Raw genomic sequence first — 26,025 nt, forward strand, 5'->3', positions numbered from 1 at the left:
CGGCCGCTGCGAGACTCGGGGACCCGGGTTCCGCGCCGCGATCTGGTGCGGGGCGCGCGCAGCCGCGGGGAGCAGGGGCCGCGGAGAGCAGGAGCGCTGAGCCTCGGGGCCGCGGAGCTGCGGCGCGCTCCGGCCCAGCGCCCGCCCTGCTCGCTGGCCGGTCCCCCGCGGGGCGCGGTGGCGTGGACCCGGAGCCCGTCGCCGGCGGGGCGCGCACCGCCGTGAGCCCGGCGGCCCCGCGGCAGGCAGGCGCCCGCACTTCCATGGTGGGCTCGGAGCGCGATGAGCCGCCCGTCCTCCACCGGCCCCAGCGCTAGCAAGCCCTGCAGCAAGCCGCCGCCGCCGCAGCAGTCCCAGCACGCCCCGTCCCCGGCTGCGCCCCCGGCCGCCGCCACCATCTCGGCTGCGGGGCCCGGCTCGTCCGCGGTGCCCGCCGCGGCGCCGGTGATCTCGGGCCCGGGCGGCGGGGGCGGCGCCGGCCCGGTGTCTCCGCAGCACCACGAGCTGACCTCGCTCTTCGAGTGCCCAGTCTGCTTCGACTATGTGCTGCCCCCCATCCTGCAGTGCCAGGCTGGACATCTGGTGTGTAACCAATGCCGCCAGAAGTTGAGCTGCTGCCCGACGTGCCGGGGGGCGCTGACGCCCAGCATCAGGAACCTGGCAATGGAGAAGGTGGCCTCGGCGGTCCTGTTTCCTTGCAAGGTAAGCCCGCGAACCCCGAAATTCCTTGAGCCCCCGGGCCCGTCCACAAGTCCCAAGAGGTCACGGACGTCTCTCTTACTCAATATGAATAATGATAACAGTAATATTTGCACTTGCTGCACTCTCCCTTGTGTCCACCTGCCTGCCCACTTGGAGAGTAGCCCCGCGCTGACAACTGCCCGGGCAGTGACCCCAGACTAAGGCTGGCACTGGGCGGTTGTTGGAACACCCGGCGCTGCTCTCCGCACCCGGTGCCCGAGCCCCTCTGCAGACGTGGACTCGGTGTGCCCAGAGGGGCTGGGCTGCACTAAAAAACTTGGACTGGCCAGGAAGCCGGCTACCTATGGAGGACGGGGTGAGAGGGAGGAAACTGGCTTGCCCAGCACACCTTTCCCTGGCCCCCGCCTTGGCAGGACTGCTGTCCCGGTGCGGCCTGCGCCAGCCCAGCCCGGCGCAGCGCGCTGCTGACACGTGGGAGCCCAGGAGAGCGCAGCTATAAAAAGCGCGCCCACAGCCTGCTTGCCTCCCGCGGCCAGCGAGCACTTGCTGGCCACGCCTCTCTCCCCGCGCCTAACCTTTTGGGAAGTTGTGTTTTGTTTTTTAACCGGTTGGGGTGAAAGCAAGACCAGGCTAGGAGTGGAGCTGGAAGGACAGGCAGGTGCTGTTGCTACAGTTCTTTAAAGCCATTGCTTTTACTTTGGTATTTATTTATAAAACTTACCAACTATCTTGCTACCGCCCTCCCTAAAAAAATGCAAACCGCTGAAACTAGAAATAGCAAATAAAAAAATTAAATTAAAATAGCGAGAGAGCGAGCCGAGGCCTCTTATGTCCTTTTCCCCACGTTGTTAGGTCTACTGTGTATATCTTTACAGGTGGGGTTTCCCCCCTCACCCCCCTTCTTCTTAGCCATATATAAATGCTTTCTGGCAGCTGTATATAGAACCAGAGATGGTCGGGAGGTTTAGATATACCAAAGAGGAAGCTTTTCTCCAAAAATGGCTTCTGAAACTTGCTCTTTCAAATTCACATTACCACATGTTGTCTTTCAGTGTCTGACGTATGGCTCTACCTCACTTTATTTTAAAAGGAGACATGGCATTTATTGCATTGTATCATTATGACATCTGATTACCTACATCTAACACTTCAAAATCATCAGGAACAGATCCAGCAGCTGTCCATACTACCTTACTTGAACCCAGAGCTATGCTGTACTGTTTTCTAACTTAGAAATTAAAATAATGGGCGGGGAAGATAGGATGATTGAGATATATGAGGTAGCCTCATGCTTGAGGTTCCAAAGTCCCAGGCTCAATCTCCTGCACCACCATAGGCCAGAAGTGAGTAGTACTCTGGAAAGAAAGGAGGAAGGGAGAGAGGGAGGGAAGGAAGGGAAAGAGGGAAGCAGCAAGTTTTTGAGATTGTGATTTTATTTTGTAAGAGGAATTGCCCAGCCTCTTGAGCTATGGAGGCAATCTTGCCCACCTTTTTGGTGCTGCTTCTTTTTATAGAGCAAGAGCTTATTTTTAAATTAAAAAGCACCCACCAGAGATTTGAAGCTTGGGACTCAAAACAGTAAGATGAGTGATTTAATTTGGTTGGTGCCCTGCCACAATCTAGTTTAAAAATATCATATTCAAATACAGGTTTTGAGTCCGTGTTTGGACAGTGGGTTTTCGGGCTGCCTTAATAAATTACTCTTTCAGCCACTCCTTTTATAATGCTTACCATTTCATCCACCCCAGTGGCTGCTTCTCATAAAACTTGAGCAAAATATTTCCGTTGTTTTCTTAGGGTCAGGAAGATATCAACTGAATGATCAGAGAAGGTTTGGTGATAGTTTGAGATAGATCGTGGGGTGGGGTGGGGTGCCCCACAGGATTTCTGGGAAGTCAGCTTCTTTTTTTTTTTTTTTTCTCTTAATAATTTTTTTATATTCTCCCTTTTGCTGCTCTTGTTTTTTTATTGTTGTTGTAGTTATTATTGTTATTGATGTCATCATTATTGGATAGGACAGAGAGATATGGAGAGAGGAGGGGAAGACAGACAGGTGGAGAGATAGACACCTGCAGACCTGCTTCACTGCTTGTGAAGAGACTCCCCTGCAGGTGGGGAGTTGGGGGCTTGAACCGGGATCCTCACACCGGTCCTTGTGCTTTGTGCCACATGCACTTAACCCGCTGTGCTACCGCCCGACTCCCGGAGAGTCAGCTTCTTAGCTTTTCACTCATCCTTCCCTGTCCCCCCCACCACCACCACCCCCCCCACACACACACACAGTTCACTAATAGAGGAAATGAGTTTTGGTAAATTACAGTTCACAAATGAGCTTCTGATGTCAGTCAGTAGTCCATAATTTCTTTAGAACAAAATAAAAAGCAACCTCATCACAGCATGAGAAGGGAAAGGAAACTAACATAGCATGTTCTATGGAATGTATGTTTCACTTTGAGGATCTAGGATTCAGGTTCCCACTGAAGGGCGGGGGTAGATAGCATAATGGTTATGCAAAGGGATTCTCATGCCTGAGGCTCCAAGGTCCCTGTACCACCACCATAATAGAAAGAGAGAGATGGGGGTGGGGGGGGGGAAGGAAGGGAGAGAGAGAGAGAAAGAAAGAAAAGAAAACTTCGTCAGGTTCCCACTGAAGCATCTGTTCTTCTCTAATGGTGACGTATTAGTGAAGTCTTCCTTGAATACTGGCCCTTTTGTAGCTGCCAATGACTTTTCAACTCCCTCTTCTCTATGAATATGGCCGAGCAAAGCCATCACTGCACAAGCTGAGGTTACACTGTATCAAGCACTCCCTTACTGACCAGGCATCATTTTTCTGTGTGTGCATGTGCGTCAGATTTCTTTTATCTTTATTTGTTTATTGGATAGTAGAGACAGCCAGAAATTGAGAGAGAAGGGGGAGATAAAGAGGGAGAGAGACAGAGATACCTGCAGCCCTGCTTCACCACTTGTAAAGCCCCTGGGACCAGGGGCTCGAACCCAGGTCCTTGCACATTGTAACATGTGTGCTTAACCAGTTGCGCCACTACCTGGCCCTTGTGTCAGATTTCTAAAGCTGGACTACGTGTGTCTCAACTTGGGTGGACCAGTAATGTGCTGACAAGGCAGCTCAGCCAGTTCACACGAGGAGGTCTGTGGAGACTGTGAGCAATCAAGCTGTGTTAGCAGGGAGGGTGAGAGCCAGAGGGAATAGTGAGGTCTATGTCAGACTTGAACAAAATGGGCCATGGGTGGCACTAGTTCCCATAAATCATAGGGACTGCCTAACCCTCCCTAGTTCTCCTGGGTTGGCTCTGGGGAGAAAGTCACTGCTGGGGAAAGCACCAGAGTCCAGATCTCAGAGTATTTGACTGGCACTGCTATTTTTTGCCCGCCAGACCCTCTCTAAAGGTGGGGGATCTTGATTTCCTCATCTATTGAGTGACCCAAAGCCCTACAGCTCCCAGCAACCCCTGGAAAGGGGGTGCCCACTATGTGCCCGCTACCTGATGGAAGGGCAGATTGTTTTAGTTTGCATTTCTTTTCTTTTCCTTTTTCTTTTTTTCCAGATGAGGAAATGAGTGCCTTTAGAGCAGTTAAGTATTACATAACTTACTGAGATCATACAGTGGGATTAGTCTAGGAACCCACAGCCCTGAAGCATATGTCCTTTGTACTAACGACATAGGGATTTTGAATGTGAGTCCGTACGCCACAGCTCAAAGTCATAACTCAGTGCTTGACACCGTAACAGGTCCATCTGGTTAGATGAGCTCGCCTCTGAGGCGAACATCCCAGTGAGACAACTGGTGCGCTCACTCTAAAATTCACAGGCAGGAAGTGTGTAGGGCAAGAGGGCAGAGGGAGATTGGGGGTGGTGCCCACACCTAATGTAATGTTTGAAAGGATTTCAGCACTGCGCTTGCTTTGGCTGGCCCCATATAGGATGTGCTTCCAAAGAGCTACGTGCGCCTTTGACAGACATCATTAACGCCCGCCGGTCTGAGAGCGCCTGCCTATCTACCACGTGGGGCCAGTCAGCCCTTTCTGTGGCTTGTTCCACACCTGAGGAGTTTTAGCATCTGGTTCCCATATCTCAAACCCACCACCTCAGTGGAGTTGGGGTGGGGGGAAGGGGGAGAAGGTTGACACACATGTGCCCCCTACTCAACTGAGTGTTTTAATATCAGCCAACTATTTCCCTCCACAAGTAGTGAGGGGAAATGTGTGATCATTCCAGCCCACTCACGAACCAATACTTTTTCTTCTTCTTTTTTTCCTCCAGTTTTCTCTGTCTTCTCTAGAAGTTTCCAGTGGTGAGTGTCTCCCAATAGTCATTGAACTGAAAAGTTTCAGACAAGCCTTCCCTTGCAGCTGTGTTGGTACAGCTGGCTTGCTTTTGTTCCTCTGAGGAATAAAGGAGTCAGTGGTTGAGTCAGTAGAGCACAGGACTTGCACACATGAAGCCCCAGATTTAATCCTTGATACCGAATATGCTAGAACAGTGTTCTTCTCTCTCACAGTTAATAAACCTTTAAAAATACATACAAAGCCCAGGAAGACAGTTCAGGGGTGGTACATGGGACTGACATGTGAGGGATCCTGGGTTTGATATCCAACACCAGTAATCAGCTAAGTAGAAGTCTAGGTAAAATAAGTATATAAGTAAATAAGAAAGGAAGTCAAATAACCCAACTGAAAGTGTAAAGATGCTCAGTGTGGACTTAGCTAGACCAGTGGAGACCGACCGACTCTCCAAACCAGCAGGCGTAGGCAGTGGAAGGAGAGAGGTGTGTGGCAGGTAGCCTTGGGGTACAGGAAACCCTGAGGGGCAGGGGGACATTTGGGAGTTGGACATATCATCTCCACTGAGGGCAAGTTTTACTCAGCTCTGACTGACTGGAAGGGTTGAGGTCCTACATCCAACCATGCTGGACCTTGGGGTTTTTTGTTGTTGTTGTTTTTTCATGAAAAGTCAAACAAAATGTTCACTATCAGGGGACCAGGCAGTAGCACACAGGGTTAAGCGCACATAGTGCGAAGTGCAAGGACCAGCACAAGGATCCCCGTTTGAGCCCCCAGCTCCCCACCTGTGGGAGGGGGGTCACCTCATAAGCAGTGAAGTAGGTCTGCAGGTATCTGTGTTTCGCTCCCCCTCTCTATCTCCCTCTCCTCTCTCTTTTCTCTTTGTGCTATCCAACAATAGCAACCACAGCATTGGAAAAAATGGCCACCAGGAGCAGTGGACTCCTAGTGCAGGTACAGAGCCCCAGTGATAATCCTGGAGGCAAAAAAAAAAAAAAATCACTATTTCAACAGTCTATTTTATGTAGCACTGGGGAATGAATGAATTCAGGGCCTCACATGCATGATACCACTGAGCAGGCTCTGTTGCCCTTTTTTTTTTTTTTTTTTTTTTTTGCCTCCAGGGTTATCTTTGGGGCTCAGTTGCCTACACTATGAATCCACTGCTCCTGGAAGCTATTTTTTTCTTTGTTGTTTATCATTGTTATTATTATTGTTGTTGTTAGATAGAACAGAGAGCAATCGAGAGAGGAGGGGAAGGCAGAGGGGGGAGAGGAAGACAGACATCTGCAGACCTGCTTAACCGCCCGTGAAGTAACCCCCCTTGCAGGTGGGGAACCAGGATCCTTACGCTGGTCCTTGCACTTTACACCATGTGTGCTTAACCTGCTGCACTACTGCCTGGGCGCTTCCCCTCCTCCATTTTTTTTTCTTACTTTTTAAATTTAGAAAGAGAGACAGAGGAAGAAGGGGAGACACTACCTCACCAGTCCACCATTCGTAGTGCTCCCATACAGTACCAGAGCCCAGACTCAGCCCCTGCAGTGCTGTGGTAAAGCACACACACCACCACGTGAGCTGTCTCCCAGACCCTTGGTTTATTTTTTGAACTTTGACTGGATTCAAGTCTGAAGCCAGCATTTGCAGGCCAAATCAACCATGTCTGCAGACTGAATTCCAGCTGCCAGTGTGCAACGTCCGGCCCGGTTCTCTGTTTAGAAAAAATTTCACTGGGCCTGGGACTATGTGCTGAACTCTAACCACACTTGAACTTTAGAACCCTGAGAAGTCCCAACCAAAAGAGATTTTATTACTTGTTTTCTTTTTTCTTTTTTTTTTTTTGTCATAGTGTTGTGCCAAGAGAATATTCCATCCTAGCCAGCTAGGAGACCTGAACTGTTGTCTTGGATCTTTCGCTTGGAGACTTCGGTTCTTTCCCTTTAAATAAAGGATTATGCCCAGGTTCTTTGCTTGTCTTTAGAATCAAATAAACTGTTCAAGGGGAGGAACACTGAGCAGAAGATAGAACTGGGTTCTGACACTGGCTCTGTGTGATCTGGGCACGTTCATGTCCTTGAGCCTGCTTTGTCCATCCTTGAAGTAGTACGGAGAGGCCACTCGGTGGGCTCCTGAGATGTGACGAGAGTGTGCTCAAGGGCTTTTGCTTCACCATGCCTGCGTGTGGTCTACATGGTAGGTGACCGGTAACCTAGAAAGCTGAGGAGGCAGGGTGAGGGGTGGGGTGGCAAGAGAGCTTAACAGGTAGGGTGCACGTGTCTGAGGTTGAGACCCCAGCACTAGCTCGGAGTGCCATGGCCCCACAGGAAGCTTCAGTGCTGTGTTATCTCTCCCTCTCTCCCTGTTTCTTTCTGTCCCTCTGTCTGAAAAAGTCAGAACTGGGTTCTGACACTGGCTCTGCCTGACCTTGGTATGCTCATGTCCTTGAGCCTGCTTTGTCCATCCTTAAAGTGGTATGGAGAGGTGAAATCCCTGTAAGACCCCAGTAACACTCAGAAAAAATAAAAGGTTTGTGGGTTTAAGCCAGTTTGGTAGAAACATTTTAAAGATCTCCCTCTCTCTCTCCCTCTCTCTCTCATATTATTTTTACCTCCAGGGTTATCACTGGGGCTTGGTGCCAGCACCATGAATCCACTGCTCCTGGCCGCCATTTTTTCCATTTTATTGTCAAGTATCTCCCCTACAGGTGGGGCGCCGGGGCTCGAACCCAGATCCTTGCACAGATCCTTGTGCTTAGAACTATGTGTACTTAACCAGGTGTGCCACTGCCTGCCAAAGATCTCTCTCTCTCTCTCCCTTTTTTTTTTTTTTTTTGCCCCCAGGGTTACCTGGGCCTCAGTGCCTACACTATGAATCCACTGTTCCTGGAGGCTATTTTCTCCTCTTTTGTTGCCCTTGTTATTTATCGTTGTTGTTATTGTTGGATAGGACAGAGAGAAATTAAGAGAGGAGGGGAAGACAGAAAGGGGGAGAGAAAGATACGACACTTGCAGACCTGCTTCACCGCCCATGAAGCCACTCACTTCCCCCCTGCAGGTGGGAAGCCAGGGCCCGGTCCTTGCACTTTGTACCATGTGCGTTTAACCCGCTATGCTACTGCTTGGCCCACCAAGATTGTTTTTCCTCAAAATATTTATTATCTCTTTTTTTTTTTTTTTTAATGACAGAGAGAGGATAGAGCACCTGCCAGCTCTGACGCACGCATTGCCAAAGACTGAATCTGGGACTTCAAGTCCCAAAAAGTCCTGTGCTCTACTGCTGAGCTCTCTTAACCTCCAGGATCCTTCTTAACCTCAGAAATCCACTCCTCCTCCCAAGACAGCATCATTTTCTCTGGAGAGTAGCCCTGAGATTTTCACTACTTACTGAAGGTGATCAAGTTAAGTTGGCTCAGAAAAGCAGGAGCTGACAAGCACCAGAGTCCACACATTTGGCCTTAGTCTCCAGGCCCTGAAAGACGCAGCTCTGAGCGTCAGATTAACCACAGAAACCCCAGAAAGCTTTGCAGGAGGACTTGAGTTTAATAATGACTGTCCACATCCCCGGCAACACAGACTTATCTCAGGTCACCAGAATTTGAACTGGAATAAGTCACGGTTACCATAGTTTCTCTCTAATACAATCCAGAGTGGAGAATCAGTTTTCCCTGTTCTGCCTTGGAACCTTTCAGGGGAGCTCTGTGTGAAGTGCTGTGCACATATGAACTTCATTGTCCTCTGGCCTGTACATGTGACATCGCTGTGGACAGTGACATTCCCCGTTCAATAGGGACATGCTTAACTAACATAGTACCAGCAGGCCAGGCTCTGGTCAGGGCAGAATGGTCCTGGGGCACAAGATATGGTTCCTTGCTGTGGAGTGAGAAGGAGAATAAAAAAGCTTTCCTGATCATATACACAGCCTATGGTGTTTGGAAGATCCTGAACAATCTTATGCACATCTCTTGTCTTTTTGCCACAAATTTATGTAGACAGATAGATAGATAGATAGATAGATACATATAGATATTTTTTTCTTCAGATGAAGATAGACAAGACCACACAGCACAGAAGCTTTTTTCAGTGCATTGGGAGCTGGGCTTGAACCTGGGTCAAACACATGGCGAAACAGCACACTGTCCAAGTGAGCTATTTGATCAACCCTGGCCATTCGTTTATTTTTATGTTATTATTTTATTATATTAATGATTAATTATTATTATTTATTGTTGTTATTATTTGCCTCCAGGGTTATCGATGGGGCTTGGTGCCTGCGCTATGAACTCACTGCTCCTGGAAGCTCTTTTCCCATTTTGTCGCCCTTGTTATTGTTGCCGTTGCTATTGGTGGTGGTGGTGGATAGGACAGAGAGAAATGGAGAGAGGAGAAGAAGACAGAGAGGGGGAGAGAAAGGTAGACACCTGCAGACCTGCTTCACCGCTTGTGAAGCGACCTCCCTGCAGGTGGGGAGCCAGGGGGTTTGAACCGGGATCCTTACGCCCAGTCCTTGTGCTTCACGCCATGTGCGCTTAACCTGCTGCGCTACCACCCACCCCCAAGGCCATTCGTTTCTTAAAAGCCGGGAAGCTTGTTCTCGTTTCCAGAAAGAGTAAAGATTTTTGGTTGTGATTCTGAGAGAAAAGGTGACCTCTCCAATTTTTGGACACAGATACTGTAGAGCTGCAAGGGTAGAGGGCACTCCTGGTGTTAATTTGGGGCCTGGACCCAGTTTTAAAGCTGAGTCAGAGGCTGGGGGATAGCACAGTGGTTGCACACAGGACTTGTATGTGAGAAGTCCCAGGTTTGATCACCATGGGCCAAAGTTGAGTTTAAAAAAAATAGAGGGCCGGCAAAATACCTCACTTGGACAGTCTACTGCTTGGCCATTCATGTGACCAGTTGAGCATGACCCCATCACAATGAAGGCCATGGTGGCCTCTCTCTGCCTCTCTCTGGGGAAAGAAGTCAACCTGGATCAGTGAAGCCCCAGAGATAAAGAAAGAGAAAGAGAAAGAGAAAGAAAGATCTAATGCTGTATCAGCAAAGGGCCACCCCTCCCCTGGCTGCCTCTTGCCCTGGGAGTCTGGGGGGGGGGGGCTGTCTCTGACTTAGGCTCCTAATCCAGACCCTCCTACACCCCCACTTTGAATAGCCTACCTGCTCCAAGCCTCGGAAGCTTTCTGGTAAAACCAGCTGATGACTGGGTCATTGTGAGGCTCAAACTTGGTAATGATCCATGCTGGTGCCCAGCAGAGCAACCCCTACACCTGTGGGTACAGTAAGAAAGTGGCAGAAGCAGCCTGGGGAGGTGGCCCCGTGGATAAAGCCTTGGACCCTCAGGCATGAGGTCCCGAGTATGATCCCTTATGTTGCTTGTGCTAGAGTGATATTCTGATTCATTCATTGTCTCTGTCTCTCCTTATAAATAAAAATTTTTAAAAAAAGAAGTTGGTGGGGCCAGGTGGAGGTGCACCTGGTTAAGCGCACACATTATAGTGCACAAGGCTCCAGGTTCAAGCCCCTGGTCCCTGCCTGTGGAGGGAAAGCTTCACAAGTGGTGAAGTAGGACTGCTGGTGTCTCTCTGTCTTCCTCTCCCTCTCTATCTCCCTTACTCCTCTCAATTTCTTTCTATCTCTATCCAATAATAAATAAATGAAAATTGAGAGGCAGGCTGGGAGCATGGATTGACCTGTCAACGCCCATGTTCAGCGGGGAAGCAATTACAGAAGCCAGACCTGCCACCTTCTGCATCCCACAATGACCTTGGGTCCATGCTCCCAGAGGGTTAAAGAATAGGAAAGCTATCAGGGGAGGGGAGGGGTTGGGATACAGAGTTCTGGTGGTGGGAATTGTGCGAAGCTGTACTCCTCTTATCCTCTGGTTTTGTCGATGTTTCCTTTTTATAAATAAAAATTAAATAATAAATAAAAATTTAAAAACCTTAAAAAAAAAAAGAAGTTGGCAGAACACAAATGGCCGAAGTTTAATGTCAGATCTGGGCATACACTTTACTTATTTGTGTTTTATAGTTACTTATTTAAAGACTCTAGGACAGCTGACCCAGTAGCACATACCATCGCGGGCGGGAGAGAGAGACGACCAGGGACTCATGGCTGAGTGGTACACAGTTCAGTCTTTATTCATGTGGAACGCAGCGCAATCTAAGCTATCTCTAATCACAATCCTATCCTTATATATCCTGAGGCGGAAGAGTCAGGTCCGAAGAAGATGTATGTAGGTTAGGGGGTGGGGAGAAGGAAAAAGCATGCAAAACACTGAGGATTAAACCAATGCCCTGGAGGCAGGGCGGTGCTTAGTTAACAGTGGCTGTGTAAATAGAATACAGTGTTAAGCAGGGGGGATTAAACCAATGAAACAGAAGGGGTCTTAGAAGCAGAATTTAGAAGCAGACCAACAGTCTTGTGTTTGAGTCCCTGGGTTCCAGCCTCAGCACCACATGGGAACACTAGGTATAGAACTCCCATGAGTGCTGGAGCAGTGCTGTGGTATCTCTTCTGGATACAGATGAAAAACTGACACTAAGAAATTGGGCAGGGGAGACCACTTGGTGGTGGTGTGCATGCATGAGACCCTGCATTATCTACTTGTATTTTGGGGTTTTTTTTTTGAGAGCAGAGCAGAGCACCTCTTCATCACATGTGGTGTCAGGGTCACACGCCTGACCTAGGCCCTGTGCAGTGAGCCACCTCCCCAGTCAGAGTCACAGCCTTTGGGGGAGGAAGTAGGAAGCAGGAAGTAGGAAGTAGGAAGTGGGACTCTTTCTTGTTTTCTTCCATAACTTGCCCCCTCTAAGCCTGTCCTATAGCTAGCCATGTTGGGTTTTCATTGAGCTAGGTAATGTGATCTTGGTGTTGGTTTTCAGTGAGGAAACGCTTTTCATTTCAAGGTTCTTAAAAGGGAAAGTCTAGTTAAAAGAAGCAGCATTGTTCAACCTGTGTGCCTTATTTTTGCACATTCTAAAGTATGTTTTTAAGAGATATCATTTTATTTTATTATTACCATTATTTTGTCTCCAGGGTTATCACAAATCCACTGCTTCTGGTGGCCATCTTTTTTTTTCCCCATTATTGCTGTTGTTGCTATTATTGTTGTTGCTGCTGAAGCTGTTGTCGTTGTTGGCTATGACAGAGAGAAACTGAGAGAGATGGGGAACACAGAGTGGGGGGAAGAAACATAGGTACTTACAGACCTGCTTCACCACTTGTGAAGCGACCCCCCTGCAAGTGGGGAGCCATGGGCTTGAACCAGGATCCTTGCACTGGTCCTATCCTTCACACTATGTGTGCTTAACCTGGTATGCTACTGCCTGGTCCCCTATTATTATTTTTTATTACTTGTTTCTTGCCACCAGGATTATGGCTAGGGCTCAGTGACTACACAATAATCCACTACCCCTGGCAACTATCCCCCCCCCTTTTTTCTTTGATACGCCTGTAGCACCACTTCACTGCACCTGAAGCTTTCCCCCTACAAGTATGGACCGGGGGTTAAAGCCGGGTCCTTACACATGGTGATGTGTGTTTTTACACGGGTGGGTGCCTCACCACCCAGCCCCTAAGAGCTATCAGTTTAAAAAGTAGAAATAGGGAGTCAGGTGGTAGCGCAGCGGCTTAAGTATGGGTGGCGCAAAGCGCAAGAACCGGCGTAAGGATCCTGGTTCAAGTCCCGGCTCCCAACCTGTAGGAGAGTCACTTCACAAACGGTGAAGCAGGTCTGCAGGTATCTGTCTTTCTCTCCCCCTCTCTGTCTTCCCCATCTCTCTCCATTTCTCTCTGTCCTATCCAACAATGATGACATCAATAACAATAATAATAACTACAACAGTAAAACAACAAGGGCAAGAAAAGGGAATGAATAAATAATAAAAAAAAGAAAATTGAAAAAAAAGTAGAAATCTAGAATTAAACTCACCCACTACCCTCTACCTATAAAAACAACCACTCTACCAACCTGTGCACATGCCTTTATAGACATAACATTAGGTCAGTGGAATCTTTCACTCAAAGCAAAAACAGCAAAATAAATAAATAGTAAAGTAAAATAAGGGTGGGGTTGAAAACATAATGGTTCTGCAAAAGGACTCTCATACCAGAGGCTCTAAGTCCTAGGCTCAATCCCCGGCACCACTGTAAGCCAGAGCTGAGCAGTGCTCTGGGGGAAAAAGGGGGGCGGCCGGGTGCTGGCAAACCTGGTTGAATGCACATGTTACAGTGCACAAGGGCTCAGGTTCAAGCCCCCACCCCCATCTGCAGGGGAAAAGCCTTATGAGCGGTGAAGCAGATCTGCAGGTGTCTCTCTGTCTCTCTCCCTCTCTATCACTCCCTTCCCTCTCTGTTTCTGACTGTCTCTATCCAAAAATAAGTAAAGTCGATAAAAATTTTTTATTGAAAAAAATTCCCTAGTACTCCACGTACTATTTCATAACAGTGTGTGCCTCCTCTGCCACCACACTGCCCTAAGATCCTGTCAGGTGCCTCACGGTCACTCATTCCACAACACTTGCAGAATTATTCAATGAAGCTCCTGTTGGCAGTCATTTAAGGTACTCGGTTTTCTTACTGTGGTTATAAATACATACATACAAATGCACACAGCACCGCGCTAACTGAATCCTTGTGCCTGAGGACACTTCTTCTGCCCTAATGACATGTTCCTGGAGGCTGAGTGTAGCCCCGAGGGGTCAGTGCAGAAATCAAAAGCTTCTGCTGGTAGAGCCACATCTCACGGCTCTGTCACATGGAATCATTGACGGCTGAGTGGCCCGTTTCTCTCCAGCACCATCAATAGTGGGAAGTCCTTCCGGCTGTGCTAGCTCTGCTGTTGCCAGGCGCCCCCTCCCGCCCCCCCAAACACAGGCCAGCATGCCCCTCCTGCCATTACCCATTCATTTCTTTTTTTTCCCTCCACTGGGGCTTGGTGCTGGCACTATGAATCCACTGCTCCTGGTGGCCATTTTTTCCGTTTTATTGGATAAGACAAAGAAATTGAGAGGGGAAGGGACGATACGAGGAAAGAGGGCAGGGTTATGCATAATGGTCATGCAGAGACTTTCATGCCTGAGGCTCCAAAGTCCCAAATTCAATCCCTGTACAACCATAAGCCAGAGCTGAGCAGTGCTCTGGTTTAAAAAAAAAATGTGGGGGAGGGGGGGCAGATAGACACCTGTAGACCTGCTTTACTGCTTGTGAAGTGACTCCCCTGCAGGTGGGGAGCCAGGGGCTTGAACCAGGATCCTAGCACAGATCCTTGTGCTTCATACTATGTGGACTTAACCCACTGCACCACTGCCCACACCCTCTCTCCCCATTACCCTCCAAATTGCTTTGTAAAGGAAGGAACGTACAGGACTGGCAAAATAGCTTACCTAGCTAGTGTGTTTGCTTTGCTATGTGCACCGCCAAGTTCCAGCCCTTCCCCCACCATACTGGAGGAAACTTCCATGCTGTGGTGTCTCTTTTTCTGTCTTTCTGCCTGAACAAAAAAATTGGCCTGGAACTGTGTGGTCCCACCCAGGACAACAATAAAAAAAATGTAGCGGCAGGACCAGGGTATGGTCCATCCGGTTGAGCAAGGTCTTAGGTTCAAGGCCTGGTCCCTACCTACACCTCATGAGTAGTAAAACAAGTCTGTCTCCGTCTCCTCCTTCCCTCTCAAGTTCTTTCTGTCCTATTAAATAAATGGCAAAATGGCTGTCAGGAGTAGTGGGTTTGCCATGCAGGCACCAAGCCCCAGCAATAACCTTGATAGCAAAATAAATTAATTAATTAATTAATTTAAAAAATAAAATAAAATAAAACAGTATCAGCATGGTGTATATCTACCTTGAGAGATTTGCTGGAGTTATAGCAGAAACTCCCTACCTGGACCTTCTTGTCACACAGTGTCCCTCTGCACTACAGCATTCTCTGCCCTCCTCCCCCCCCCCCCCACACACACACCCTACCATAGAGCAACCACCCTGTCTCCAAGCCAGTCTCTGTGGTGGCTTTTGGAGGCCTGGTGGTGAATCTGAATTTTAGATAAAATTTTAAATAAGACGATGTGAGTGCTATGAGGATAACCTGAATCTTGTGGTGGTGTCTTATCCAGTTGCTAAATTTGACAAGCCCACCACCACTTGAGTTTTCTAGGGCCTTGGGGTGGGGGTGGGTGTGTGGAGGGGATTAAGACTTCTGAAAGCTGAGGACCTCATGGGAGAGTTGGCAGGAGCGTGGCAGAGGTGAGGAAGGGCATGCTGCGGGAGGCTGGGCTCAGCTGTGGGAGTGACCTCAGAAGCCTCTGAATGCTCAGGACAAGGCTGCCAGGGGAGGTGCTTTGCCTGAGCACACCTGACTAAACTGGTTCTCTCAGTGTGTGGTCAGCAGAGACACAGACTTGGTCAAAAGTCAACTTTTGTTTAAGATTGTGGAGATTGAAAAATAAACTCCTGCCCATTCCCAGAGTCTTTGTGAGGCAAAGACACCCCCCCCCCAACACACACACACACACACACGCACGCACGCACGCACGCACGCACGCACACACGCACACACGCACACACACACACACACACACACACACACACACACGCACACACACACACACACACACACACACACACACACACACACACACACACACACACACACACACCCCCCAACAGCAGATTGCTCAGTTTACTGCAGGAACAGAGGAGAATGAGACCTGCCAGAGTCCCCCACCAGGGGCACCTGCAGTAAGAAAGGCAGGTGGAGGTGCCACAACTGGGAGAGGGAGGGCCTGCAACTTTCTGAGGCCACACTCAGGAAATCCCAAACCCCGGATGTTAGTAAAAAGTGCTTTCTCTGCAAGGAAGTTCATACCATGTTTGGTTTTCCTCGTTCTCCCCACAGTTCTGGTCCTGAGTAGAGGTGAGTGAAGTGAAAACTCAGCAAAGGCTGTTAGACAGAGAGAGGAGGTTGAATATTATGATTATTATAATGAAGCCACAAGAAGAGGATTCACTTTCCCGTTGCTAGGCCTAAACTCCTCTGCCATTAATAAGGGCGGGGAAGAAGTGTGGGCAGTGGCACATTAAATTGAGTGCACATGTTACCATGCACAAGGACCCAGGTTTGAGTCCCCCACCTCCCCACCCCTCACCTGTAGAGGGGGACACTTCATAAGCCATGAAGCAGGTCTGAAGTTGTCTCTCTTTCTCCCTCCCTATCTGACCCTTCCCTCCCTCTCAGTTTTTCTCTCTATCCTATCAAATGAAAGAAGAAAAAAAAATGATGACTGGAAGCATTAGATTCGTGGTGCCAGCACTGAGCCCCATCAGTGACCCTAACAGCAATAATAATAAATAACAGTGCAGGGGGTGCTGAGATGCAGACGGTTATATATAGGGCCACTCAGAGGTGACACAGTCGTCTCATGTCCAGGTCACCAGGACATGTAGGTTTTTGAATTCTAACTGCAGCTCCTCTCCAGTGGCTGTGAACATTTGAGCCAGAGGAACATCCAGCTGTCAGAATGACTACAGCATCTCTTTCTCCAGCTGTCAGAATGACTACAGCATCTCTTTCTCCTGACCTCGGGGGGGGGGGGGTTGTAAATACTATAAATAAGCACTCCCTCTCCATTTGTCTGTAAAAATTACAAAACACACCCAGAGTGAGTGGTATCAAAAACAAACTTTTTTTTCCTAACGTTCTTTTTTATATATTTATTTTATTTATTTATTCCCCTTTGTTGCCCTTGTTTTTTTTTTTTATTGTTGTTATTATTGTTATCGTCATTGTTGTTGGATAGGACAGAGAGAAATGGAGAGACGAAGGGAAGACGGGGAGAGAAAGATAGAAACCTGTAGTCCTCCTTCACCACCTGTGAAGTGACCCCCTTGCAGGAGGGGAGCCAGGGCTCGAACCAGGATTCTTACACCAGTCCTTGCACTTTGCGCCACCTGCGCTTAACCCACTGTGCTACTGCCCGACTCCCTCCTAACATGTTCTTAAGGCCTACTGAAGTTTGGGTTTTATATTTTATTTTTTCGTAAGCTGCACAGTAAGGCTTTTAACTAAAGTAAAATTAACACTGTTGATAACTGTCATCTTCCTCAGGCAAATCGAAGGTTTACTCACTCACAAAAAGGCTAGGAAAATGGCTCGGGTGCAGGACTTGCATGCATGAGGCCCTAGGTTCAATCCCCAGCACCACATAATGCCAGAGCAGTGCTCTGGGCTGGTTCATAAAATGATAAGTATATCGTAATTGCACCTTGCACCCAGGGAGGTGGTGGCTCAGAGGCAGAATGCAGGACTGGCACAGAGTCCTGGGTTCATTCCCCAGCACCACATCTACTAAGGTGATGCCCTGATTCTGTCATAAATACATCTGAGATTAAATAAAATTTACAAATTTCACATGGACAGGAGGCAAGTAGCAAATCAATAAACAAAATCATTGCCTATAAGTTTGCTAGAAGAGGCCAGGTGGTGGCATACCCAGTAAAGCATACACATTACCATTCAAGAAGATCTGGGTTCGAGTCCCTGCTCCCCACCCACGTGGGGGAAACTTTATGAGTGGTTGGACAGTACTGGAGCTCTCCCCCTCCCCCATTTCCCTCTGTCAAAGAGAGAGAATATGAGAACACAAAAACTAGGGACAGGAGTTACCATGCAGGCACTGGACCCCAGCAGTAACCCTGGTGGCAATAAGCAAGTCAGCAAGCTGGTAAATAAACTGCGATGGCGTAGTGATACTTTGAGAGCAGGCAAAACAGTTTTAGTCACAAGGGAGCTGGGTTGAATGGCTTGGAGTCCCTTTTCTGGAACCTCTAGGGCTGCCCAACTCCAGGATGACTTTGTCAGACAGAGAAAGAGTCCGAGAAGGAGGGAGAGACACAATAGCACTGAGGCTTTCCTAGGGCAGTGTTGTGGGACTTGTAGCTGGTGCACCGGAAGCTCACATCAGGGCCCTGTGCATGGCAAGGCAGGTGCCCTGCCAGGTGTAATAAAATATGCCTTTTTCTTTTTTGTTGTTGCTGGGGCTTCACTACTCCAGGTTGACTTCTCCAGCCTGTGCCAGTCCTGCATTCTGCCTCTGAACCACCACCTCCCTGGAGAAGACAGAGATAGAAAGAGAGAAAGAGAAAGACATAGTACTGAAGCTTCCCCCCAGTACGGTGGGAGCCAAGCTCAAATCTGGGTCGACTTCATGGCATACATATGCCAGCACCTTGCCATGTGAGCTTTCTTGACAACTTTTTTTTTTTTTCCCCAAACACCACTCTTAAAATAGTACTTAATTCAGCCAATTCTGCATAAGGAATTTCTATCCGGTAATAAGCTAACTGAATTCTTTTATTTATTTAGTTATTTATCTTTATTACTGGATAGAGACAGAGAGAAATTGAGAAGTGAGGGGAGACAGAGAGACACCTGCATCCCTTGTTTTACCACTTGTGAAGCTTTCCCCCTACAGGTGGGGACCAGGGGCTTGAACCTGGATCCTTGCGCACTGTAATGTGTGTGTTTAACCAGGTGCGCCACCGCCTGGCCCCCTAACTGAACTCTTTAGTGTTTTTATTCCTATATGGTTTCAAATGTACCCAACCAGGTGCAGCAAAAGTGCACAGAATTCCTGTGTTCTTTTTTCCAGATTCACCAGCTCCTCCTCTTGCTCTGTTTGCTTTATCATGTGTGCTTTCTCCTGATACTTATTTTTCTCACTCTCTGAATGTACATTGTAGACATCCTGCCCCTCAGCACCACCTTGTTTTTCTCCTAAAAACAGGCCATTTTCTTATGTAATCATAGGATAGCCACTGGAATCGGGAAGTTCAGTAGATGCTACTATCTAATTACAGCCCATCTTTAAATTTCACCGTTGGCTTTTCCTCTGTAGCAGTCTTAGCATCTCAGTTTCCCTGCAGAGAGTGTCATGCATAGTATGCAGTTGTCAGTTTGTGGTCACTTGTGGTTTATTTAGAATGAAAAGAGGTGTGCTCGTTTTGCTCTACAAGATGGTTGCTTGGATTTCATTCAAAAGTGTGTGAGTATCAACAACAAACTGCCAGTGATACTTGGGCTTTTGTTTGTTGTGTACTTGTTCAGACATTCCCATAGGAGGCACTTGCAGATATCTTGCTAATGTCATTGTTACCTAGGAGGTAAGAGGCTGAGAGAGGGTGGCCCCCACCTCTGTCCCCCAGAGAGACACACAAGCTTCTGCTGGGAGCTGTGACTCCTGTGTGTGTCAGTGACTGTCGATTGTTGGAGTTTAGCAAATTGTCCTTGAATTGCACAGACTCAAATTGAATTAACTAGTCAGACTGGCTTGTTCGAAAACAGTCACGGGATCCCTGACCTTCACTAGCTTGCTGACGGAGAAGGGTTTATTCTGTCTGTCTGCTCACTTCCTCGACAAATAAAATGTGACCGTGTTTACTGGGTAAATAACAGATGTCTAGAGTTTGACTGGATTTCAGACTTATCTCGCTCCATGTGTATTTCTGTATAAAGACATTTCTGTGCCACAGAAGGGAAAACTCTGTGCCCAGGAAAAGAATTAGCACCAATCACTGCTGCCTGCCGAGACTCAAAAGGAAGGCACAGGTCGCACATCTGGCATTATAGAACATTTGCACAAGATTTGGGGGCCATTGCAACCCAAAACATTTCTAAAGAGAAATCATCTGTGTTGTTTCAACACATCTTGGTTTCTCATTATGCGAAGCCATTTGCCCACGCCCACCCCCTACACACACAGCATGTTCTAGGCTTCTGTATCTGGTCTGCCCCACCCTCCCTTACTCCTAAGGAGGTTTACTTGAAGCAAACTCCCCCCCCCCCACCCCAGCCCACCCCTGGGGAAGTGAGCAGGCATCTCCCGGTGGAGAAGTCTGATTTATAGTGGTGTCCCCGGACGCAGGCCGCCCTGCCAACCAGCCCAGGCACTGAAGCTGAGCCGCTAGAGTGAGCTCCCGGAACAGACGGTGGGCATCCCAACAAGCAGGACGGCAGGCCCCCTGGAACCCTCCACGTCGGTGAGGCAAACCCCAGCCACTATGCAAAGCTGACCCTCAGGACTTCCCAGCCAGATGCCTCCTTACACCTGTGACTTATTCAGAAGGTGCTGCGGCCCTGTTCCTTGGGGAGCAGCGCCAGCGGGTGGTTTTCTCCTTTCAGACCCGGGGAGAAAGAGATGGGAGCCTGCTTCCAGAAACAGTCCGTCTGTGGGCCCTGGGGGTTCTGTGCGAGGCTGGGGGGGCTCAAGGCAGATGTGAGTTGTCAGTAGTCTCTTTTTCTTATTGTGTTGGTTCTGTTTGAGCCCGGCGTGTGGAGTGTGTGTGTGTGTGTGTGTGTGTGTGTGTGTGTGCGCGCGCGTGTACACACTGTGGAAGGAGAGCAGGGGTCCCTCCTGTTGTAGCCATGTGGCCCCAGTAATCCACTTCTGCTCAGTGGGTAGAGGCTGCTCCCAGGCTGCCTCTGTGCTCTGCAAACCACCCAGTTCCAGTTGAATGTGGGACCGGCCTTAGTGAGCTGGCCCAGCCCAGCCTGTCGGGCAGGCACAGGGGCCCTGCTGCAGGCTGGCATTGGCTTCCTCCATTCAGCACTGTCAGTGACTCTCAACCAGGCGCCTCTACTTCCCAGGAGACATTTGCCTGTGCTTGGTGACATTTCTGGTTAACAGCTAGGCAAGGGGGGCTTGCTTCTGTTGTCCAGAGGGTAGGAGGCTAGGGACGCTGCTGAGTATCCATCCCACAGTGCCCAGCACAGCCCTCTCCACAGAAGAGTCACCTGCTCCAAAATGACATTAGTGTCGCTGGAGAGATCCTGAGAAATCAAGTAGACACTTCCAACAAGCCTCTCTCTGTCTCAGCTACCTGCTCCGCCTTCTCTGTGCTCTGACTTGCTGACACGGAGCCTTCCACAACCCCATCATCTCCAGTGACGCTTTCCTAACCCTCTTTACCCTATCTCCTCCTCTGAAGTCCTGTGGGGCAGGGGACAGGGAGAGCTTGGAAGAAAGAAAGAGAAAAAGAAAATGTGCAAGTGCTCGCGCGTACACACACACACACACACACACACACTCACTCACACTCACACACTCATACAGTCTTTACCACTTTACCTGCTGCTGATGCATTTGGATTACGTGAGACTGAAGAAACCCTAGAAGAGGACAGTGGTGGGGTAGGGGAGGGAATTAGGGCTGGTCCTCTCCACCTCCAAGATAAACAGTCACAGCCCTGAAAAAAATCATGGAGTTTGTCAGAAAAAAACACAGCCCGTGGAATCAGGGTTCACTGCTCAGAAGCACCAAGACAGCTCCTCACAAAGTCTCAGGGAATACAGAGGCATCCTTCCCAGTAGTGAGCCTGCCCCACCACCCCCACGCACACACAGGTAGCAAACACCCACTGTGCTCTAGATCCTCCTCCCAGAACAGAGCTGGGGCTGTTTCAAGTAAGTGTGTTGCTCAGGTGCACGTGATTAAAGTTATGGTCTTTTCTTTTTAGAGACCATCTCTAACCTAGTCACCATAAAAAGGTTCTGCTGGCTGTGATGACACATCCTCGCCTGAGACGGAAAAGAGACGCAATAGGCTGGAATTAAGGTTCAGCTTGTTTAGGAAAAGCAGAGTAAGCACCCCATCCTTTAAAAATACTCACGTTTAAGCTGCAGTGGGATCTTTTTCATCGGGCCCACAGCTCACACCGGTGCTAAGTTAATGTCTTTTCTTTTTGTGTAACTTAGGGGAGGTCCTCTGTTCTCTGCATTTAGGCTGGAGGAAGAATGTGTCACTTGTAAGGCAAGCCAAAAAGTTATGAATATAAATGCCCTTTCCGGGGGTTACACAAGGCAGAGTTCTAAAAGGATTGCTAGCTGATAAATAGTTGCCATATGTCTTGAGTTGGTGAACGTGGACCGTTTTGGGATTTTGGGGTCTGGGACGAGGTACAGGTGGTATTTTTCAGCCACTCTTTTTGCCAAAGTTCATCTCATCCCTGGAATTATTTCTGGGTAGCTGTGGTAAACACCCATTCTGAAATGTCTTTGGACCCAAATAGTCAGACCCTGTTTCAGCCAGAGGATCTGCCAGGCACAGGGTGAATTCTTGCTATTTTTGTTGTGTCTTCTTAAATTTTGGGCCAAACCCTCTCACCCAGCACCCACAGAAGATCATCATGAGGCTCTGGATTCCTGGCCACACCCTGGCTCACAACCCAGTTCATAGGGGTTTGTGTTTTAGGGCCTTAACACAGTGTAGAACAAAAATAGCAGTCTGTATATGTGGATAAGTTTGTTTCTTCTCCCAATTAAATTTTTTAATCCATGTTTTTAAAATTAGCCTCTGGTTTTTAAAAGATGAGTGAGCAGTCCCTGTGGGCAAAGCAATTAACGGTGTGATGTTCCTGCCAGTTTCTTGTGTGGTTTGCGGCAATCCACGCTAGGCGTGGAGGAGAAGGAGGGCAGCATTTCTTTCTGTAAGTCCCCCTCCCTCACTTAGGGGGTCCCCGGGTCTGGTCACTTTGCTCTTGTCATTCATGTGAAGGTGGGGGCAGAAGACCACTCCTCGTGCACTGTACTCTTTTCCCATGAAAAGTGCCACCTGTTTTCAGGGATGGCACCCCAAAGTGCAAGGCAGGAAAAGGGACTGTTCTTCCCCAATTGAGGTCATGTTTGAGAGGCAGGCTAAAACCTGAGCTCAGACCTTGGGACCAGTTCCCATTCTGCATAGGCTTATCACAGGCACCTGACATATATGATTATGAGGAGACAGGCACTTGGGATTGGGGTGGGGGTGTCCAGTGGCTCTGAGAGGTGCGGGAAGCCTTGCTTTTATCCTAACATTCCAGGGCCAGAATCAGTCTGGCCAAAGCAGTCTTCCCAGGGAGTTAAGTAGCGCCTGAGTGTCATTTCTTTTCCCACAGAAAGCATGTTCACAGCTACTGAAAATTGAAGATGACAAGGGGAAGGGTCCCTGGCCACTTCTTTACAGGCTGCCCCTCCTGCCAGGCCCCCCTCCCCAGTGCCCCCCTCCTCCACCACCTGCCAGTCTAAGCCAGAAGTGGAGGGAGACGATACAAATAATTAAGGGGCCAAGAAATAGCACCTCTGGTAGAGTCCATACACTGACATATACGAGGACCTCGGGTTTGGGGTCTGACACTGTATGAGAACACCATATATAGCAGAGCAGTGTTGTGTTGTGTTTGTTGTGTTGTGCTGTCTCTCTTCTCCCTCTCTGCCTCTCTCTATGTAAAAAAAAAAAATGAAAAAACTGGTCCAGGAGTGATAGGGGACCACAAAAAAAAAAATTAATGAATGAATTATGAATGGTTACACAACAGCCTTTTCAAATTAGTCTGGATATAACATCCCTTGCCCAACCACACCCCTAAGCAACTTTTTAAAAAATATTTTTATTTATTTATTCCCTTGTATTGCCCTTGTTGTTTTATTGTTGTAGTCGTCGTTGTTGTATAGGACAGAGAGAAATGGAGAGGGGGGAAAAGAAAGACAGACACCTACAGACCTGCTTCATTGCTTGTGAAGTGACTCCCCTGCAGGTGGGGAGTCGGGGCTCGAACCGGGATCCTTATGCCCATCCTTGCGCTCTGCGCCACATGCGCTTAACCCGCTGCACTACCGCCTGACTCTCAACCACTAAGCAACTTTAAACGGTTTGGGGAGGAAAAAAAAAAATCTTACTTAAAAAAAACTGTTATGCTATTATTGATTCAATATTGGTTGACAGAATTATAAGATTTCAGGGTCAGCAAAATAGCTCATTTGGATAGTGTGCTGGTGTACTATGTACACAACTCAGGGTCCAGCCTGGCTGCCACCACACTAGAGGAGGCTTCATGCTGTGCTGTCTACCTCTGCCTTTCTATCTTTATTTGAAAAAAAAAAAAAAACAGAATTACAAGGTTTCAGGGATATAATTTCACACATATATGTGTGTGTACAATTCCCTCGACCTCCCCCTCCCTCCGTAAGTCTCTGTGCCTCCTCCCCCCAGCCCCTACTTCCCTCTGATAACCACTATGGTTCTCACCAAGTCCGAGAGGCTGCCATTTTGAAATAAAAACTATTTGAACACATAGGAAATGAGAACACAATCAGGCTTCCAAGGGTTGAGTCCACAGATTCCTTTGAGCTGTTCATCGTCAGCACTTGGAACTCTGGTGTTTTCCTCTGTATCTGGGCAGGGGCACAGAAAGCAACACCTTTCTGGCTGGGGATCTGTCCTGGTTTCATGCAGGGCAATTGCAATGGGGGACAGGACCCGGGATTTTCAGTCTTACGTTTAACTCATCTTGAACAAAAATGGTTATGGTCAGAATAGAGCACAAGCCGGGACATCCCTGGGTCAGGACGGAGACTCCTGGTGGTCTGCAGTGATGTTTTCAGACCCAGTGGCTCACGTGTCTCTTCCTGCCCTTGCAGTACGCCACCACGGGCTGTTCCCTGACCCTGCACCACACGGAGAAGCCAGAGCACGAGGACATCTGTGAGTACCGGCCCTACTCCTGCCCATGCCCCGGAGCCTCCTGCAAGTGGCAGGGTTCCCTGGAGGCGGTGATGTCCCACCTCATGCACGCCCACAAGAGCATCACCACCCTGCAGGGCGAGGACATTGTCTTCCTGGCCACGGACATCAACCTGCCGGGTGCCGTGGACTGGGTGATGATGCAGTCGTGCTTCGGCCACCACTTCATGCTGGTGCTGGAGAAGCAGGAGAAGTACGAGGGCCACCAGCAGTTCTTCGCCATCGTGCTGCTCATCGGTACCCGCAAGCAGGCCGAGAACTTCGCCTACCGTCTGGAGCTAAACGGGAACCGGCGGAGACTGACGTGGGAGGCCACACCCCGATCCATCCACGACGGCGTGGCCGCGGCCATCATGAACAGCGACTGCCTGGTCTTTGACACGGCCATCGCGCACCTCTTCGCCGACAACGGGAACCTGGGCATCAATGTGACGATTTCTACGTGTTGCCCGTGAGGCACCTGAAGGACCTCCGAGGGTTTAGCAATGTTTCTACAGGTGTTCGAGCCACTGTGTCATCACAGGTCATCCCCCACCCACACCACCCCCAGGGTGGGTTGGGGGAATGGAGGTGCGGTAGGTTTTGGGAGATTGGCCTTTTCCCAGCCGGTCGGTACTGGCCCAGCAAAGTCAGTTAACTTCAGGTGAATGGGTTGGCCTGACAATCCCTTGGAAGCTATTCTGTGATCTGAAATTGACTGGATGGTTAAATTTCATTTACTCCCCCCGCCCCCACGCCTCCCCAGTAGTGTTTGTCATGTCCGCCCCCAGAAAAAAAGCACAGTGGTTGTCAGCAGATTCCTTAACTTTTTTCTGACCTGGTCTTTAGTGAGGGGAGGGATGGTTGTAGCATATCTTACACACGGTTTCTCAAACTGGTGGCTAGCCATACATAGCAGGGCTACACCCCCGAGAGCACAGAGTCACTGGCAGATTCCAGAAGCCTGGGAATTTCACAGCCCCAACAGGATGGGGGTGGGGGGGGGGTGCATTCTTTTCAGCAGGGAAGTTTGAGAATCACTGGGGTAAACTGTGGGAAAGGGTCCAGATTTTAAAAGGTGCTTTAAGACAGTTCCCTACTGCTACTCTTTGTCTTTCTACTGTTTTGCTCTCCAGACCCCTGACACCTTCAGATTAAAACTAGAACCACATCTCCCCTACAACTCACTCCCAAAATTTGTTCATTCTCTTGTGTTTGGGGTGAGTTGCCTAGGAAAGCGAGTTGGTATGACAGGCAGCAATAATTCTCAGCTCATTTGTTTTTGTTCATCCCTAGTAAGATGATGCGTTTTCCAGCGACTCCCCCTTCAGGTCTCTTAGGCCAGACAGTGGGGAGGATCAGGGTGGTAGAGTTGGACAAGCTTTATAACCTGTGGCATATACTTGCTATTTAAAGGTATGTGTATTAGGGTTGGGTGTTTTGTTTTGTTTTTCCACATCCACGTTAGTTTTATAATAAATATTTTCCAATAATGAA

The 26,025-nt window shown here is 48.8% G+C and overlaps 1 protein-coding gene across 1 annotated transcript; it reads left to right on the forward strand.

Annotated features, from left to right (window-relative positions):
* Window positions 1-26,025, forward strand: SIAH2 (siah E3 ubiquitin protein ligase 2). The gene is made up of 2 exons (XM_016192879.2): window positions 1-702; window positions 24,447-26,025. The coding sequence occupies exons 1-2, from the start codon at window positions 283-285 to the stop codon at window positions 25,002-25,004; spliced, it is 978 nt and encodes a 325-aa protein (XP_016048365.2). The 5' UTR covers window positions 1-282; the 3' UTR covers window positions 25,005-26,025.

Source organism: Erinaceus europaeus, chromosome 9 (assembly GCF_950295315.1).
Source record: "Erinaceus europaeus chromosome 9, mEriEur2.1, whole genome shotgun sequence".
Lineage (NCBI taxonomy): Eukaryota > Metazoa > Chordata > Mammalia > Eulipotyphla > Erinaceidae > Erinaceus > Erinaceus europaeus.